The following is a 17,273-nucleotide window of genomic DNA, read 5'->3' on the forward strand; positions in this document are numbered from 1 at the left end:
GGATGGTGCAAATTACCTCTGCCCTGGGAAGAACTGAAGAACTTGAAGAACCTAAGAAAAGTACCAAATGTCACGAGACTCATGATAAAATTTCAAGAGCTGACAATACTGCCTCTGTGCTGAGCATGCTGATTTGGTGCTCATCTCCATACACATGTTCTCCGGCCCAAGGAGAAGATCAATAACCAGTTCACGCAGCATGGAGGCAGGTGTGAACTACTTCTCCCATGGCCTGAGTGACAGAAACTTGGACCTCAGTATTCTGGCTTTATCCATCAGTGGTGCTAAGTATTGTAATGAACTGCCTGAATGTGCAATTGAACTGCTGCCCTCAGTTCGGAATCGGAACTGCCTTCCATAGTCTCTGTCCTGCTAAGAGCAATCCAATCCTCCTTCACTATACGTGTTAAAGGCTTGGGTGCTTTTGGAACAGGAGCATCTGGGTTCTATCGCTGTGGTTGCAAAGAAGTTCCAAATGGTCATAGCATGCAACATAGTTAGAACTGTGGTTTTGTAAGTAGCCATGGCTTTGCTACAGTAGTATTAATACTATTGTTCCCTTGTGAAAACTGAATCTTCTGACTTCCAATGCCCAAATTACAGAGCATCTTTCCAACATATATAGTTGTCTAAACTTTTCTTTTCTCTCTTTCTTTTTGGTCTAAGGATCCATCAGATTCATACCTCTCCTCACAGGATTTTCTCAGAAATGTTTATGTCCTCGCAGTTCTTCTCTTCCTGGCCCTCATCCTGCAGAGAACGTTTCTGCAGGCTTCCTATTATGTTACCATAGAAACTGGGATCAACCTGCGAGGTGCCTTACTGGTGAGTAAAGATGTTGTTTCCGAGATTGGCATGCTGCAAAACGTCCTAGTAATGGCTCCAAATGTTATCCTTTCACTTAGCTTGTCCTTTATCTGTGTGATGTGTAACCTCAGCTGAGGATTGGTACCACAGTATCTTCTGGAGCTTGTAAAGCTTTTGCAGATCTGAGCCCTTCTAGTTTTAGAACTGCCACTGCTGTAGACTGAAAACATAGCCTTTGTTTTACACCATACACTATATTCTGCTTTGGGAATGTAGTCTCAAAATCTCTTCCGAACTCAGGTCTCCTGTGCGGCTATATGAAATGCTCTCCACCAAGTCACTTTCAGCCTTGCTTGCCCGTATTTGTTGTTTACTGCTTGAAAACTTAATAGAAAACATGATAGACAGAAACTCATTTTATAATTACAGGGTTTCCATCTGCCAGTCATTGTAACTGCTCCTAATTTTAGATTTGTCTGAACTTACATTAAGCCTTATTTATATTTTTTCTTCAAAAATAAGCTGTATTCTTCCTCATCCCATATCCCTATTCTCTACACTCTGTTGTCATTTTTGTTATGTTTTTGATCAAACATGAGCAACAGTTCTGCAGCCCTTCCTCACAAGAAGAGTCCCATCAGGCCAGATTCATTGCTGCTGAAAGAGATCTGTGTAGTTACACTATGGAGAAGTTTGGCCAAATGGGACTGCTTGTAATGAATGCAGGAGTAACAAAAAAGAATTGGGACTATAATTCTACTATGTAACTTCTATTTTCAAAAATCTCTCTCTCTCTCTGTTTGGGGACTGGGGAATGGACAATCTCCAATACTAACATTTGCAAAGTCCAGTTGCTATTGTAACTTCATATAATGTACTTTATTCCTTCCTGCAGGCAATGATATACAATAAGATCCTGAGGCTTTCCACATCCAACTTGTCCATGGGAGAGATGACCTTGGGACAGATCAATAACTTGGTTGCCATAGAAACAAATCAGCTGATGTGGTTCTTGTTTCTGTGTCCTAATCTTTGGGCTATGCCCGTTCAGGTAGAGCATCGAAGTAAGGGCCTAATTTTTAGAAGAAACGCCCCCTGAGAACAGAAGATATTTTTAACACAATGTGGAACACAAAGTGTTTAACACAAAGTGGAAATTATGCCACTTACAAATGAAGTTACAAATGAAGAGCTCTGACCAGGAGGAGAACTAAAGGGTAGAACTGCTGTTCACTGTCTCCTCCAAAGGCTATGAAGTTGAATTGGGGAGAGATTTTTCTGGGTAATATTTCCAAGCCAAGTGAATGGTCTGGGAATTTTAGCATGGATGACCTGTTTTTCCCACAGCCCCTATATACCTTCCTCTGCTCATATTTGTTTTGCAACTGCCACAAGTAATCTCTGCAGGCAGCTATGGTGGGACCCTTGGCAGACCAAAATATTGCTGGTTTTGCAGTATTCATTTGCAACTGTTTCATGGAGCAAGAGTGAAGAGTGTCAGAACTGGGCCCTTAATTCTGTGATCCTATATTGCAAAGAAGGGATGGTATGTCACGTGCTATAATGTCAGAAAGCGTGGTCGGTGATGCACAGAAAATAACACTGATTTGGAGGTTGAGGGCTAAACAGGTGAACTATTTACCATAAACTTCTAGTTCTAAACATCTGGTTCTAATCCAATCTGGGTTGTATGTAGCAGAAGAACAGATGAATCAGAAGGAATGAAAGAAAATACTAGAGTTGAGGTAGCAGAATTTTCAAAAGTGATGAACCAATTTAGGAGCCTAAGTCCCATTGACTTTCAATAAAATTTAGGCTCCTAAGGTATTTTTGAAAATTTTACTCTTGGACTTCTAAGTGGGGATGGCTAGGTCATAACTTACAGGTATTACTGATAGCTGTCAAGGAAAAATAACAGGATTAAAAGCTTTGGCAAATTAGAGCTACACTGCATAAATTCATGGCACTATATAAATCACCCATAATAATAATACAGGAAACATCCACTGTTTGTCCTTTGTTTATTTTCAGCAGAAACATCCAAGAGAATTTGTGGTGAAAAAACAAACAATAAAGGGCCTGGATGGCATAAGGGATTAGAAATGATACAGACATTTTCAACTTTAAATCACTTCTTCAAAATCAAAGTGGCTTGGAATTGTCCAAAGGGGGTTACCATATGAAGGTTTTTTGTTGGTCTTTGTTAATTGAACTGCTGGTCTCAGGCCAATTGTATGTAGCTTAAATTGTATGTAGCATCATGGTCTTTTTTTTTTTTTAATCAGTCTAGGTAAAATGGCAAGGACTGAATAGATATAGAAACTGAATTACCTTCTTAATCCTTAGAGGTGATCCCACCAGGACATTGAAAGGACAGTCTGAGGAAGTTTCTATTGCTACTTCCTTTGCTGTTCCTCTAGCTCAAGGAGCAACAGGACTTAGCTGAAAAGCCAGTGAAGTTAATTGGGAGTATTTTAATGGACTTCAGTGGACTTTAAATCAATGCCCTTGGGAAATGGATGTCTTTCTCAAAGATATGCTGTAGCTCATACATAAATTCTGGGTTTGATGCAGAGTTTAGTGGGTGACCTCCTATGGCCTGTATTATGCAGGAAGCCAAATTAAATGATCAAAATGGTTCCTTCTGGCCTTAAAATCTGTGAATCAATCCAGTAGCTGACACTAGCACTTAAAAAAAACTAAAGTAAAAATGATAAAGTGTATCATATTTTTAAAGCTGTCTTTCACTGTCAAAGTGTTGTGCAGCTGGTATCAACAACTCACATGTTGAGGTATCAGATATTTCTGCATGAGCTGTTCAATTAGCTTCTTTCTCTGAAAGGATGGGCTAGGCCCTGAGTAAGGACAGCAGGATTTGTCCCAGGCACAAATTGGCACCAGGGACCTTGTCTATCTTTCTGCTAAGGAAAGGATCTTTATGTATGTAAATAATATTCTTCAAAATCTTAAACATGACTGGGTGTTAGCTGTTAGACCATGCAATGGAAAGACATGTTTAATTGAGTTCATTTGTTAACGGAAAAGGTGAAACAAATAAAAGTATGGAACCAATTCCATATGCCCTTTCTTACATGAGTAGCCCTTATTCATATCAGTCCCTCTACTGGCCCTCATTCTTTTTTAGAGTAGGACTCGCTCTGGCAGTGCAAAGGTACCTTAAGGTGAATGTAAATATAATTTATACCCACTTTAAGGCTCCTTTAAGTGGTGTAAAGGGGCTTTTAAGTAAATGAGAATCAAGCCCACTGACTCCATAGCACTACTGGTTTGACTACTTATATGGCTTGACTCTTTGGGGCAGGCACTATCTTTTCATTCTGCGTTTGTACAGTGCCTAGCACATTGGAGTCCTTGTCCATGACTGGAGCAGCTAGGTGCTACTGCAACACAAAGAAATAATAATAATAAAGGTTTGTAGAAACTTTCCCTAGAATTTCAAAACTTAACTTCTGAAGTAAATTTAGAAGTGAGGTTTTATTTAAATTAATGCAAATTCTAAGTATTATTAGACTATATAGTCTGAGAGGATTTATTTCACCTGGCTGTCTTGTTGGGGTCCTAAAAAATTTTGCTTTTTCTATGTGTCTTTTTCCTCCTTAGATCATAATGGGCGTGATCCTACTATATAACTTACTTGGAGAAAGTGCATTGGTTGGCGCTGCTGTTATTTTATTGCTCGCTCCAATACAGTATTTCATAGCTACAAAGTTGGCTGAGGCTCAGAAGAGCACTCTTGTAAGTAATTTATTTTAGTGATGCCTGTGGTCCAGTCATTGAACCAGGAAACTTGGAATCAGGGTTCTGGATTCTGTTGCTGGTTTTCCAAATAAATTTGTAAATTTGGGTAAACCATTTAACATTTTGGTCCCTAAGTTTCCAGATCTGCAAAACAAGGGTAGTAATATTTGCCTACTTCACAAGTTGTTTGCAAAGTTATTTGTGACCCTCAGATGAAAGGTGCTATAGAAGAACAAAGTATTATTACTTATAGAAAACTAAGAACTATCTTTTTGGAAAGTTTATTATTAATGAAATTTAACCACATAATTTAATTTTGATTCTTCAATTTTTGTTTATTTTTGGGCTGCCATCAAATAATTTCAATTTATCACAGTGGTAACTGTGTACATTTTCAACTATTTTTAAGAGGTGCTTTAAATACATTATGTATTACACATTTTACTGGTGTTACCAATACACAGATTTGCACTTTTGCTGCATTCCTGATTACTACTAAGTTCTGATCATTTGAATTTCCTCTCCTCCAGTATTCACTAATAACACTGACATCAAAGATTCTCCACTGAGCATGTTCAGTGAGCTCACTGGGGGAAGGAAGGAGAAAGGAAATATCCAACTTCTGTTGAATTGTGATTAAAGTTCTACAGAATGGAGAGCTGCTTAACAACATAGCACTCCTGAGACCATTTATTGCTTGATTAAATTTGCATGGAAGAAATTCACTCCTGTGTGGAGGGCCAGCACAAAGCTTATAAACGACTCAGGTCCTTCTGAAGCTTTGAAAATAAGGATTTAGGCCTTGGTCCTCAAATGTATTTAGGCTCCTAACTTCCATGGAAACCGGTGAAAGTTAGGAGCCTAAATAGCTTTTGAGGATCTGGGGCTAGGTCCTGATTCAGCAATTCATCCCTTTTCAGCAAAGCACTTAAGTACAGGCTTAAATAGTGAACGTGGGCCTTAAGGGGTATATGTGTCTTGTGCTGACCCTTTTTACAGAGGTGAGTTTCATTCATCTGAATAGCTTGATCACATCTATGACCATCTATGTTTTAGATGCCATGGAAGGCCATTGTTTTCTAATTCAAGTGATATACTTTATGGAATGTTAGCAATTAATAAAAATGACTGATAAAATATAGAAATCAAATATTAAATCATCTAAATGAGCCCTTTTGAAATAGATCACCTCAAACAGCTTAACTATTGAACAGTACTCCACCCAAAAGCCTTTTGAATTTTTGAATAACCTCTGTACTCATATTAGATCAGTCCCTATTGTACACTCTCCATCAATGGGAGATGTTTCTACAGTCCAATAGAGCTCATTGAGTGGAAATGTATCTTGATACTGATCTTAATTTTTAATTTTCTTAATGTTATCTTTTCACTTTCTTGATATTATCCTTTAACTCCTATTTCTAATCCCTCAGATTAGAATTCTAATCAACCCTCCTGGATGTTTAGAGCCTTCAGATATTTGTAGACTGTTACCATCTCCCCCTCATATCTCAACTGTCAGTTAGCCAAGCTAAATATATCTGGGCCTGATCCTCACTTTGATTGACCCCAAATGGACCTCCGCCAATTTACACTCGCTGAAGATCTATCTTTTATACTTTTTTCAGACACAATTTCCTCCACCCCTCTGATCTCTCTTGTTGCTCTTCTCTGAATTCCTCCCAACTTCTTAATATATTTTGGTAATGGTGTGCCCAAAACAGATGAACACAATATTGCAGATGACGGGTTATTACCTAAATAAATCAATAAAATAAGCACATATTATGTGACGCCTCTGTTTGCAGTCCAAAACTGGTCTTTTTGAGGCAAGATCATACTGAAACTTCAAATATCATTTTTGTGCATTACCAATTATCCATCTTTTTTCAATATTATTACTTCCCAGGTTTCACTTTCCATTCAGATACATAGGTTTCAGGTTATTTTCCCCAAGACACATTAGTTTTCATTTTTTTTCAGTGCAGAATCACTTTTATTTTCTTTCCCTGATTTTAAATTCTCTAAAATCTTCAAGTAACATGAAATTGTATATTATTTCATTATGTACAGAACTTAGAGGAATATACTAGGTCATGAGCTAACCCAGTTGTAATACTTTGGTTAATTTTAGAACAAAAGTAATCGAAAAAAGCTTTCTTAATAAAAACATTTTTTTAAAATTAATTATGTAATTTTCAATTTCTTACTTTTTTTTAATACAAAGGATTATTCTACCGAGAGGTTAAAGAAAACCAATGAGATCTTGAAAGGCATTAAGTTGTTAAAGTTGTATGCGTGGGAGCACATATTTTGCGCTAGCGTAGAGGAAACACGAACGAAGGAGCTCATAAGTCTCAAAACCTTTGCACTTTACACATCTCTTTCCAGTAAGTAATTCTGTTGCAGGGGCAGCATCGTTTGTAACATAACTCTTAGATGTGGATCTAACTCTCAATAGCAAATTCCATTTAACTTCAGTTGAAGAAAGATATTCCTGTACTTACAGCAGCGGCTATTTTGTTATGGAACATGATGGAAAATAAAAGACATGACAACGCAGCAGGAAGCTTGACATTGTGTGGTGGATTTTGTAACTATTATTGTTTAACTTGTAAAACATTTTCTTTAACCTTAGTTATTAAATTTTACACTAATAAGCACTGAGATAACATCAGCAGGAGTGATTGGGATAGAGATAAATTAGGATCTAAAATAAATTACATTCCTTGTAATGAGGTAGAATTGAGGGAAATGGCCCCAATATTTGTAGTAAATTGTTCTTACAGAACAATTTTTTGGCTGTGATACATAATAATTCTGCAGTTCATGTGAAAATATTTTATTTCAATTCACTGAAATGTAGAAACTATAACATTTCGTGTCTTGTTTGTTTGTGTATGTGAGATCTAAGTCTGACATGGAAGGAAATTTCTTCCTGATAAAGAGTTTTCCTTTGGGAGTTTTAATGCATAGGAAACAACATTTGAGGTTGAAGTCCTCAACTAACATGTTATTTAACTGACTATCCTTAGTTTCAGTATAAAGTATTGCTAATACTAATATTGTTAATATTAAGGGGTTTTTTCACACAGTTCAAATAGTGTCATGCATATTTTATTTCTTTCCACAGTTTTTATGAATGCAGCCATCCCAATTGCAGCTGTTCTTGCAGTAAGAAATTATTTTTCCCCTTTATTTGAAAAGAAGTGAAAAACACTGTCATTGTTTAGTTAGGACCTACTTTTCACAGAAACAATATGTGACCTAGTATGCCCCTGCTCGCTGCCTACCAGCATTACACTAATAGACCCAATTCTCAAATGTGAATTTACAACACCTGAGATTTGGACTTGTGAAAAAGGAAGCAAAAAAAAAGTGCAACATTAATGTCAGTCTTCAGCAGAAACCAAAGAGAATATCAAAATTTGGCTGGACTTGAAGGGGACAGACTAGGTTTGAGAATATCTTATTTTGGGGGTTTGTATGTAGGGTTGTCGCTATTCCATTGTCTATGCATGAAATTCATTCCCGTGCATGGGCCCAGTACAAGGGCTAGATAATTTAAATCCTCAGAATAAGGTATAAAGTTGGATTTAAGTGGGACATACGTTTGTACTAGCCCCCTGCACAAAAATGAATTTCACCACCAGTGCACAGAGGAAATGCCTTTATCTTTTCATGATGGGCAATAAGAAATCTTTGTGCACCAAACCCTGAGGTCCTTAGTCAGTTTGTAATCAGCCCCATCTCAGGCAAAATACTTTGATAGGTGTTTTTTCCCCATGTTCTGAGCTAGCCTATGTAGCATGGCATCCTTTTCACTAATCTTCTCTTGTTGTGGTGTGACAGACCTTTGTGACCTACGAATATTCCAATGACATGACATTGCAGCCAGCACAGGCCTTTGCGTCACTGTCGTTGTTTCACATCCTGGTCACACCATTGTTCCTGCTCTCCACTGTGGTTAGATTTGCAGTCAAGGCCATCGTAAGGTAAGCACTGTAGCTCAGTTAGTTTCCCCAACAGGATTCAGAAAGCCTTGAACCAATACCAATTCCCATTATGTAACATGGAAGGAAAGGTGACTGGTGGAAAGCCTGCGAAACAATCAGTGGGCCACTGGACAATTGAGGTGCTAACGGAGTACTCAAGGAAGACAAGGCCATTGCAGAGAAGCTAAATTAATTTTTTGCATTCGCTTTAGAGGATGTAAGGGAGATTCCCATACATGAACCATTCTTTTTAGGTGACAAATCTGAGGAACTGTCCCAGATTGAGGTGTCAGTAGAGGAGGTTTTGGACCAAATTGATAAAATGAATAGTAATGAGTCACCAGGACTGGATGGGATTCACACAATAGTTTTGAAGGAACTCAAATATGAAACTGCAGAATTACTAACTGTGGTTTGTAACCTATCACTAAATTCAGCTACTGTACCAGAGACTGGAGGATAGCTAATGTGATGCCAATTTTTTTAAAAGGCTCCAGAGGCAATCCTAGTACCAAGCAAATTGGTTGAAACTATAGTAAAGAACAGAATTACGAGATCCATAGATGAACATGATTTGTTGGAGAAGAGTCAACATGGCTTTAGAAAAGGGAAATCATGCCTCATCAGTCTATTCGTATTGTTGGATAGGTGATTAAAAATGTGGACCAGGGTTTTCCAGTGGATATAGTGTACTCGGACTTTCAGAAAGTTTTTGACAAGATCCCTTCCTAAAGCTCTTAAGCAAAGAAAACAGTCATGGGATAAAAGGGAAGGTCCTCTCATGGATCAGTAACTGGTTAAAAGTCAGGAAATAAAGAGTAGGAATAAATGGTCAGTTTTCAGGATGGAGAAAGGTATATGGCAGGGTCCCCCAGAGATCTGTACTGGCACCAGAATGGTTCAACATATTCATAAATGATCTGGAAAAAGGGGTAAAGAATGAGGTGGCAAAGTTTCCAGATGATACAAAATTAGGCAAGACAGTTAAGTCCAAAGCAGATTGTGAAGAGTTACAAAGGGATCTCACATGAGTGGGTAACAAAATGGCAGATGAAATTCAGTGTTGATAAATGCAAAGTAGTGCACATTGGAAAACATACTATCAACTATATATACAAAATGATGGCGTCTAAATTAGCTGTTACCACTCAAGAAAGAGATCTTGGAGTCACTGTGGATAGTTCTCTTAAAACCTCTGCTCAATATGCAGCAGCAGTCAGGAAAGCATAGAGAATGTTAGGAACCATTAGGAAAGAAGAGGCGATGTGTGTGGGGCAGTACATGGGGGGAGGGGCGGTGTCACATGCCCCTCCCCCCAGATTTGCTGCATGTCTTGTACTGAGTAGGCTCACATGGACTGAGCATGCTCAGTAGCGGCTGCTGATGCCCCTGCCCTCACTCTGTCGCCCCCCCCCCCCCCCATTGAAAGATATGGGTCATCTCTGAGTGGAAAGTGATAAATAATGAGACAAAAAATATAATGCCACTGTATAAAGCCATGGTACACCCACACCTAGGATATTGAATGCAGTTCTGGTAATCCTGTCACAAAAAAGATATATCAGAAATAGAAAAGGTACAGAGAAGGACAACAAAAATGATTAGGGGTGTGGGACAACTTCCATATGAGGAGAAATTAAAAAGACTGGGACCATTCAGGTTGGAAAAGAGACAACTAAGGGGGGGATATGATAGAGGTCTATAAAATAATGAATGGTGTGTAGAAAGTGAATAAAGAAGTATTATTTATCCCTTCACATAACACAAGAACCAGGGGTCACCTGATGAAATTAATAGGCAGCAGGTTTCAAACAAACAAAAGGAAGTAGTTCTTCACACAACACATAGTCAACCTGTGGAACTCATTGCCAGGGGATGTTGTGAAGGCTAAAACCATAACTGGGTTCAGAAAATAATTAGCTAAGTTCATGGAAGATAGCCAAGATGGTCAGGGATACAACCCCATGCTCTGGAGGTCCCTAAGCCTCTGACTGCCAGATGCTGGGGCTGGATGACAGTGGGGTGGATCACTCTTTAAGTGCCCTGTTTTATTCATTACCTCTGAAGCTTCTGGCATTGGCCACTGTCAGAAGACAAGATACTGGGCTAGGTGGACCATTGGTCTGATCCAGTATGGCCATTTTTATGTTCTTATGTTAAAGAAATCTCTTTTACACTTGCCTGAGAAAGAGATGGAATAGAGGGGACTCACCTCAGTTATTCTGAATGATTAAAAGTCATAAAAAACCCCAGATCAGACAATCCATCTTACTGTGCCATATGAGAACAAGAATAGGGTCAATGAAGTTAATGGCTGAAAAAATTATTATTATTGGGTCAAATCTTGAAATCCTGACTCAGGGCAGACAGTCCTGACTTGGACTGAAGCTCATATCTTCCTTCCCAGCCTCAACCATCATGCAGTGGCCAGCCACAATTGCTCCCTGCTGGCTAGCAACCCCAGAAGGGGAAGAGAGGGAGAAGCTGGGGCAGGGGGTGGCAGGGAACAACGTAATGGCTATCTGAGGCATGGCCCTTGACATAGGGGAGGGTGGCCTACTGTTTCCTCTCATCACAAGGGGTGGAACATTGACTGTGCTTCATGGTGGAATTAGTATTCCTGTCTTTTGTTTTCTGTCCACAATACCAAGTCCCTTTTTGGAAAGGACCATTGGCATGAATAGAGGGGCAATAGCTCATCTGGAAAACTATTCCAGTCATCAAAGCTATGCCAGGGATAGCAGTGGAGTAACTCCCGATGTACACTGGTATGAGAGGAGAATCAGACCCAAAGTGGGCCTGACCCAGACCCAAGGGACTGGCTAGGTCACAGGGAGTGCAAGAACTTGTGACTGTCCAGAGTTCTGTGACAAGGTTGTGACTTTGAGGGGATTTTAGTGCTGGCCTTCCAAAGCCCTTGGAGAACCCCTTGTGGATTAGAGAGTAGCATGGAAAAACAGTGGGGAAGATGGAAGGAATGCCACAGTTCAGGGCAACTGCACCTGTATTTCTCCCTCTATGGTCCACCAAGGGCATCTGCTCTCAGGCTTCTGGCTCCCCAGCTATCATCTCTCTTGGACGGAGACATGTGTGTCACTCCCTCCTGACTGGGGTATTTTCAGGCTACACAGTTTCCTGCCTGCCTTGTGAATTCCTCAGTAAGTCAGACTGCCTAAGCCGGCCTACCTTGTTTTTCTCCTCAGAAGCCATAAACAGCGTAATTGCCCACAGTTTCAAGGTACCACGCAGTTTTTCCTAAGCAAGAACATTTATTCTGAAAATCAAAACATTATAGAGAAAGCATATTAAATAGAACCTACACGCAAGCTAATAAACTTATCAGAGATCACCCCAGTTCCAACAAGGGCTCCAGTAGGAGTCTGTCCTTAAACCCCACCAGAGTATTTCTCTGTGGTTACAAGTTCATAATGGTGTTGGCTCAGAACAAGCATGCCCAGGAATCTGTGAGCCACTCCTTTTTTACAGTTTGGGCATCTGATCTTGTCTTCAAGTAACAAGTGATCAGCAGACAAAGGTTCCCTCCCTAGAGGGTGAAGATTCAAAAGATTGAGTTCTTGCATAACCAAAGGGGCGGGGGGTACATTTCATACAACTCCTCCTAGAGATTTCCTGGGAATCCTATTTAATTTTAAAAATTCATTCTTGTCCAGCCCATTGTTTCAAATAGTTCTTTGAAGCTTATAACACTTATAAGACTATTACATTAGTCATGTCTTCTTCCTGGAGACGTTACATACAATCCCACTATAATACATAAATATTTGCATTTTTAATATAATGAAGTCCTAAAATAGTTAAACTTAATTCAATATGTTTAACTTCATTCTATAAGTTTGTCCAGGATATTGCAGGAAATTGCTATATCTGTCACAAGAGGAAGCACTAAAGGAAAATCATAAAACTCACAAAATCTGTGGTTATATCAAAGTTTGCCGTGAATCAGGTGTGACATTTCCCAAGATATATAATGTGACAAACCAACTTCCCTAGGGGTGGGCGACAGAGCAGTTTGCTGGTTGTTAGAGACTGAAATGTGTTGCCATCTGTTGGCTCTTCAGTGTCCCGTATGAAAAGTGTTGCAGTCTCAGTGTAGTTATGAGGTGTACTGATCCCAAACTACTGCCATAGCTGACACAAATTGACACCCTTTTACAAAGAGGCCAAGCACTGACAGGATCTGAAGACTGAGTTCAATTTCCTACCCTCATACATAGTCCCTCCAAGTCAAGGTTGAGGCACACTGGCCAAGTATTGTATCATTGCTGCTGTCTGTGTTTGGGGGATAACAATAATAACAAATAACACACCTCAGGACATTAGGCCATGTCTGCACTTGAGACCTTACAGTGGCACAGCTGTACTGACCACTGTAAGATTGCTCGTGCAACCGCTCTACGCTGCTCCCGCCGACATAGTGCTTTGCACACTACCACTTGTGCTGGCGAAACTTATGTCGCTCAGGGGTGTTTTTTACACCCCTGAGCGACATAAGTTTTGCAGACATAGTGGTAATGTAGACACAGACTTCATCTTCTGAGCCCTCCTTACCATTCACCAGCGATCAGGTCACTAACAAATTAAATAAACAGTGTTTTGTTTTTGTTACAGGGGGAGCAGGGACACATCAGAGAGTTTCCTGGGTTGAAAATGATTTCTGACTAGTAGAAAATCTCATGCCCCTTAATAAATCACTCTAGTCTCTCCATCTCTGTGATATGTTTAGTGCTGTCCTAAAATCAAAATGCTGTGTGTGTTTCACTTACTATCCTTAGCCACCCCAAAGGACATTACTCGAAGAGTCTATGTGCCAAAACAAACCTCACCCATTGGAAAATTTATTTCCTATCATCTTTCTCCCATGAACCTAGCAACTCCCAAGTGCAGAGACATGAGGAATGTGTGCTTGGCCACTCTCCGGCCCCCATCATCAGTCATATCCATTGGTATAATTAAGTGCTTGTCCCTGGTGTGAATAAATGCCTCTACTTTGGCCAGACCTTTTATTTCACTTTAAGGATTAGCATAGCTCTGATGGCAGAAGAGTTTTTGACTGTGGCTGAAAGAAATGGTTGACCTGTGCCTTCTAAGGCAGTAGCACAGTGTCATTGCATGTTCCTTTAGTGCATCACACAATTAGAGTCATGTTTAGTGTGTCCATTCCTCATGGAGCTGGCTCAGCTTTCTTCCACTGGCTCTTAAGCAGGCCCCTGTAACACTGTGCGGTGATAAACTCTGGATTTGGATATACTGTGAGGGGTTTTGCATAGCCACGTTCTCTCATCAGTTGGTTAGGCCCTTTGCTACAGACCCCTGGGATGAAGTGCAGATTGAGACAGCCCAAAAAGCTAATGAATGACTATGCAGATTATCTTTTTTAAAAGAATAACATAGCAAGAATAGCATGCGTTTGGCAAGCCACTGGTGATCCACAGAGCTCTTGCTTTTGTTCTGCAGAGAGCTGGTTAGTCACATGGTGTCAGCTCTCCTCATTTCCAGGGGCTACAACTGCAATAAAATAAAGTTTTAAAATATATTAACTACTGTTATACGGTTATTTTTCCATGAAAATAATTGCTGTAGTTGCCACAAGGATGTTCTACAATCCAAAAGGGTGTGTAGGTGGTCCATGCAGTCATAAGTTTGAGTATTCTGATCAGGTGATCGGAGTGCAGATTATTACAATGAAATCTGGCATTAACTGGTTTATTTGTTTTTTAGTGTACAGAAGCTGAATGAGTTTCTCATAAGTGATGAGATCGGAGATGACAGCTGGAGAAATGGGGAAAGTTCTGTAACCTATGAGTCGTGTAAGAAGCACACAGGACTTGTAAGTTCTTTTTTTCTGACATGGCATTTCAAAAAGGCAGAGGCAGCATGCATGACCAAGTGGTTAGAACACTGATCTGAGTTCTAAGTCTGGCTTTGCCATCACCAACTGTATGACTTGGGGAAATTATTTCATCTCTCTCTGTGGCTCAGTTTCTTTCTCTCCTTTGCCTGTCTTGCCTGTTCAGAGTGAAAGCTCCTCAGGACTGTGTTTTTACAACAGAGTGGGTCCCTGCTCTTACTTAGATATTAATAAAAAGGAAAAACATGAACATATAAACTTTAAGAATGAATTGGTTGATGTAGCTAGCATTCAGACTTGGCCCTCTCAGTTTTAGACTATTGTTCTAAATATCTCCTCTAGCCTTCATATTTGTATGAGGACCTTTCTTTCTTTCTTTCTTTACTATGCATGATTTGCCAGATTCTTTCCAGATATTCACCTAGGGGCAGTCCCTGCTTCAAGGCGCTCACAATCTAAAGACAGATAGACAAAAATTATGGGGGTGGGGAGGAAGAATAAGCAATGTATGCAGAAGCCAGCTCTATTCTCTGTAAGCAGCCCAGCAAACATGAGTCATTAAGAAGGACTGAAACAGGTAGGAGTTTTGTGGACAAGCTCAGGAAGGTTGTACCATGCATAAGTGGCCATGTGGAGGAAGTTACAGAGGCGATTGTCCAAGGACCTGACAAATGGGAGAATGAGGCTGGGTACATCTGCAGAATGGAGGGGACAGGGAGCAACACCAAACCTAACAAAGAAGGACAAGGAGGGAGCAGCAGAATTATGTAGAGCACTGAAGATGCTGACAAGAAGCTTAAATTAGGTAGGTTAAAAGATGGGGGAGATTTGAAGAGACTCCACTGATTTCAGAGGTAGTTGAAGGTGTTCAGCTCTTTGCGAGAGGCACTTAGCTCCTCACAGTATTGTGCCTTTGTTACAACACGTATTGAAATACCCTGTTACTATTCACAAGTTCTTCTCTTGATCTAGATTGGTTGAGGGAAGGGGACAAGCTATTTTGTTTCAGAGGAAGTGAATTTTGTGATCTTATGAAAATTTCAACTTATCTTCTCTCTGTGCTTTTTCTGTAGCATACCAAAGCCATAAACAGGAAACAGCCTTTGAGGCATCAGTTGGACAGCTATGAGCAGTTGTCGAGGAGGCAGCCACATCCCTTAGAGATAGATGATGTTGCAATCAAGGTAGTTTGAATTCATGAATTCATTCTTCACAGGTCAGGAAGCCTCATGCTCTGGAATAAACTGGTACCAAAGTACCAAATCTTGCAATCCTTCCAAAACCAAACCTTCCACTGCAAGATCAAGTGTAAAACACTTGAATAAAAGTGTGCTCAAAATACACTTACACCAGACTGCTGGAAATCAGTTCCCTTTAGTACCTCTATTTTTTCTCAGTAGCAAGTGATATTGAGATTCTGAAGGAAAAAGAACTAGATGGTCAAATATACAGACATTAGTATAGGTTCTTCTTTTAGCTCCCCCTGCTACTCCACTTCCAGACTAAAAGGTTTTGTACCATAAGAAGATAATTTTCTAGATTAATTGCTGATATAGCTAAAGCTTTTGTCAGAACATGCCCCAATAGTTCCCACATGTTCTGATTAAATTCATACTAAATTGATGCACAGGTTTCAAACACAGCCTTTGGTCCAAGTTTTGTCGATGGATACCCTTCTTGTGTGAGGGGAGAATAGACCATGAGCTTGCTAACTTCAAAGGGAGTGCACACATTCAAAGACATAATATGGCCTCTTGTGTCTGTCTCGGAGCATTTTTTTTTATGTCCACTGTAAACCTTATAAGTATCCTGTTTATAGTCTGTGTGCTCCTCCTTGATAGACCACAATATCATACATTCCCAGAACTATCTCTGCCTTGGTAAACAAACATGTCTTACTTATCATCTGTAATCACCATTTCTGGCAGTGAATCTCTTCTCTGGATATAATGCTGCATGGATTTTTCTCTGTAAGAGATAATTGGGCCCATGAGTTTTACCTTGAGACTACCCCTTTAGTAGAGGGATTTTCATACAATATATATGCACAAGTTATTTTTCCGTCACAATCCTTGCCTTGTTCTACCATCTCTCCTTACTCGACTTGCACTTTTTCGTGTGACCATACTTGAATGTGTTTTATCACATTTTTGTAAAAAGTGATCTTTCCTTTTAAAATCAGAACAGACAATTGTAATTTATTTATTCAGGTGTTTGAACTTCTAATATATGAAATTATTTTGTAGGTTACTAATGGATACTTTTCATGGGGAAGCAGCATAGCCACATTATCCAATATAAACATCAGAATCCCAACAGGTAGGATTAATGTGCACTTTAAAAGGGAACATGTGAAACTGGTATTTGCTATAATGACCATTCTTTGCATGTATAGTTCAAAGCACAAAGGAAAATAGGACTGGAAGGGACCTCGTGGGTCATTGAGTCCAGTCTCCTGCTATCACAGGCTACTTTGCCATATAATCCTTTTCATAAATTTATCAAGCTCCATCTTGGTGGATCAGATTGTGATCAGATTGGTGTCAAGAAATGTAAAGAGAAGAATGTAAAAGATTAAGAACTCTAGTTCATGGAACTATATCATAGCTCCAAAGAACTAAAAAATAATGGATAGATAGAAGAATGGCCATGCTCGGTCAGACCAATGGTCCATCTAGCCAAGTATCCTGTCTTCCGACAATGGCCAATGCCAGATGCTTTAAAGAGAATGACTAGACCAGGGCAATCACCAAATGATCCATCCCCTGTTGTCCAGTCCCAACATATGGTAGTCAAAAGAACTCTCAGAGCATGGAATTGCATCTCTGACCATCTTGGTTAAT

The 17,273-nt window shown here is 39.7% G+C and overlaps 1 protein-coding gene across 5 annotated transcripts in view; it reads left to right on the top strand.

Moving 5' to 3' along the window:
* Positions 1-17,273, top strand: part of ABCC9 (ATP binding cassette subfamily C member 9) — a 115,758-nt gene that overhangs the window by 40,257 nt on the left and 58,228 nt on the right. For all 5 annotated transcript variants that reach the window (XM_067559241.1, XM_067559243.1, XM_067559240.1 and 2 more), the window contains exons 8-16: positions 667-825; positions 1,703-1,858; positions 4,429-4,563; positions 6,794-6,956; positions 7,700-7,740; positions 8,419-8,561; positions 14,301-14,409; positions 15,504-15,614; positions 16,677-16,749. In XM_067559241.1, the coding sequence (XP_067415342.1) occupies positions 667-825; positions 1,703-1,858; positions 4,429-4,563; positions 6,794-6,956; positions 7,700-7,740; positions 8,419-8,561; positions 14,301-14,409; positions 15,504-15,614; positions 16,677-16,749 (1,090 nt within the window). The remainder of the gene's footprint in view (positions 1-666; positions 826-1,702; positions 1,859-4,428; positions 4,564-6,793; positions 6,957-7,699; positions 7,741-8,418; positions 8,562-14,300; positions 14,410-15,503; positions 15,615-16,676; positions 16,750-17,273) is intronic.

The sequence above is a fragment of the Emydura macquarii genome, unplaced genomic scaffold (assembly GCF_026122565.2).
Source record: "Emydura macquarii macquarii isolate MOO-44397 ecotype Brisbane River unplaced genomic scaffold, CSIRO-AGI_Emac_v2 contig_2205, whole genome shotgun sequence".
Lineage (NCBI taxonomy): Eukaryota > Metazoa > Chordata > Testudines > Chelidae > Emydura > Emydura macquarii.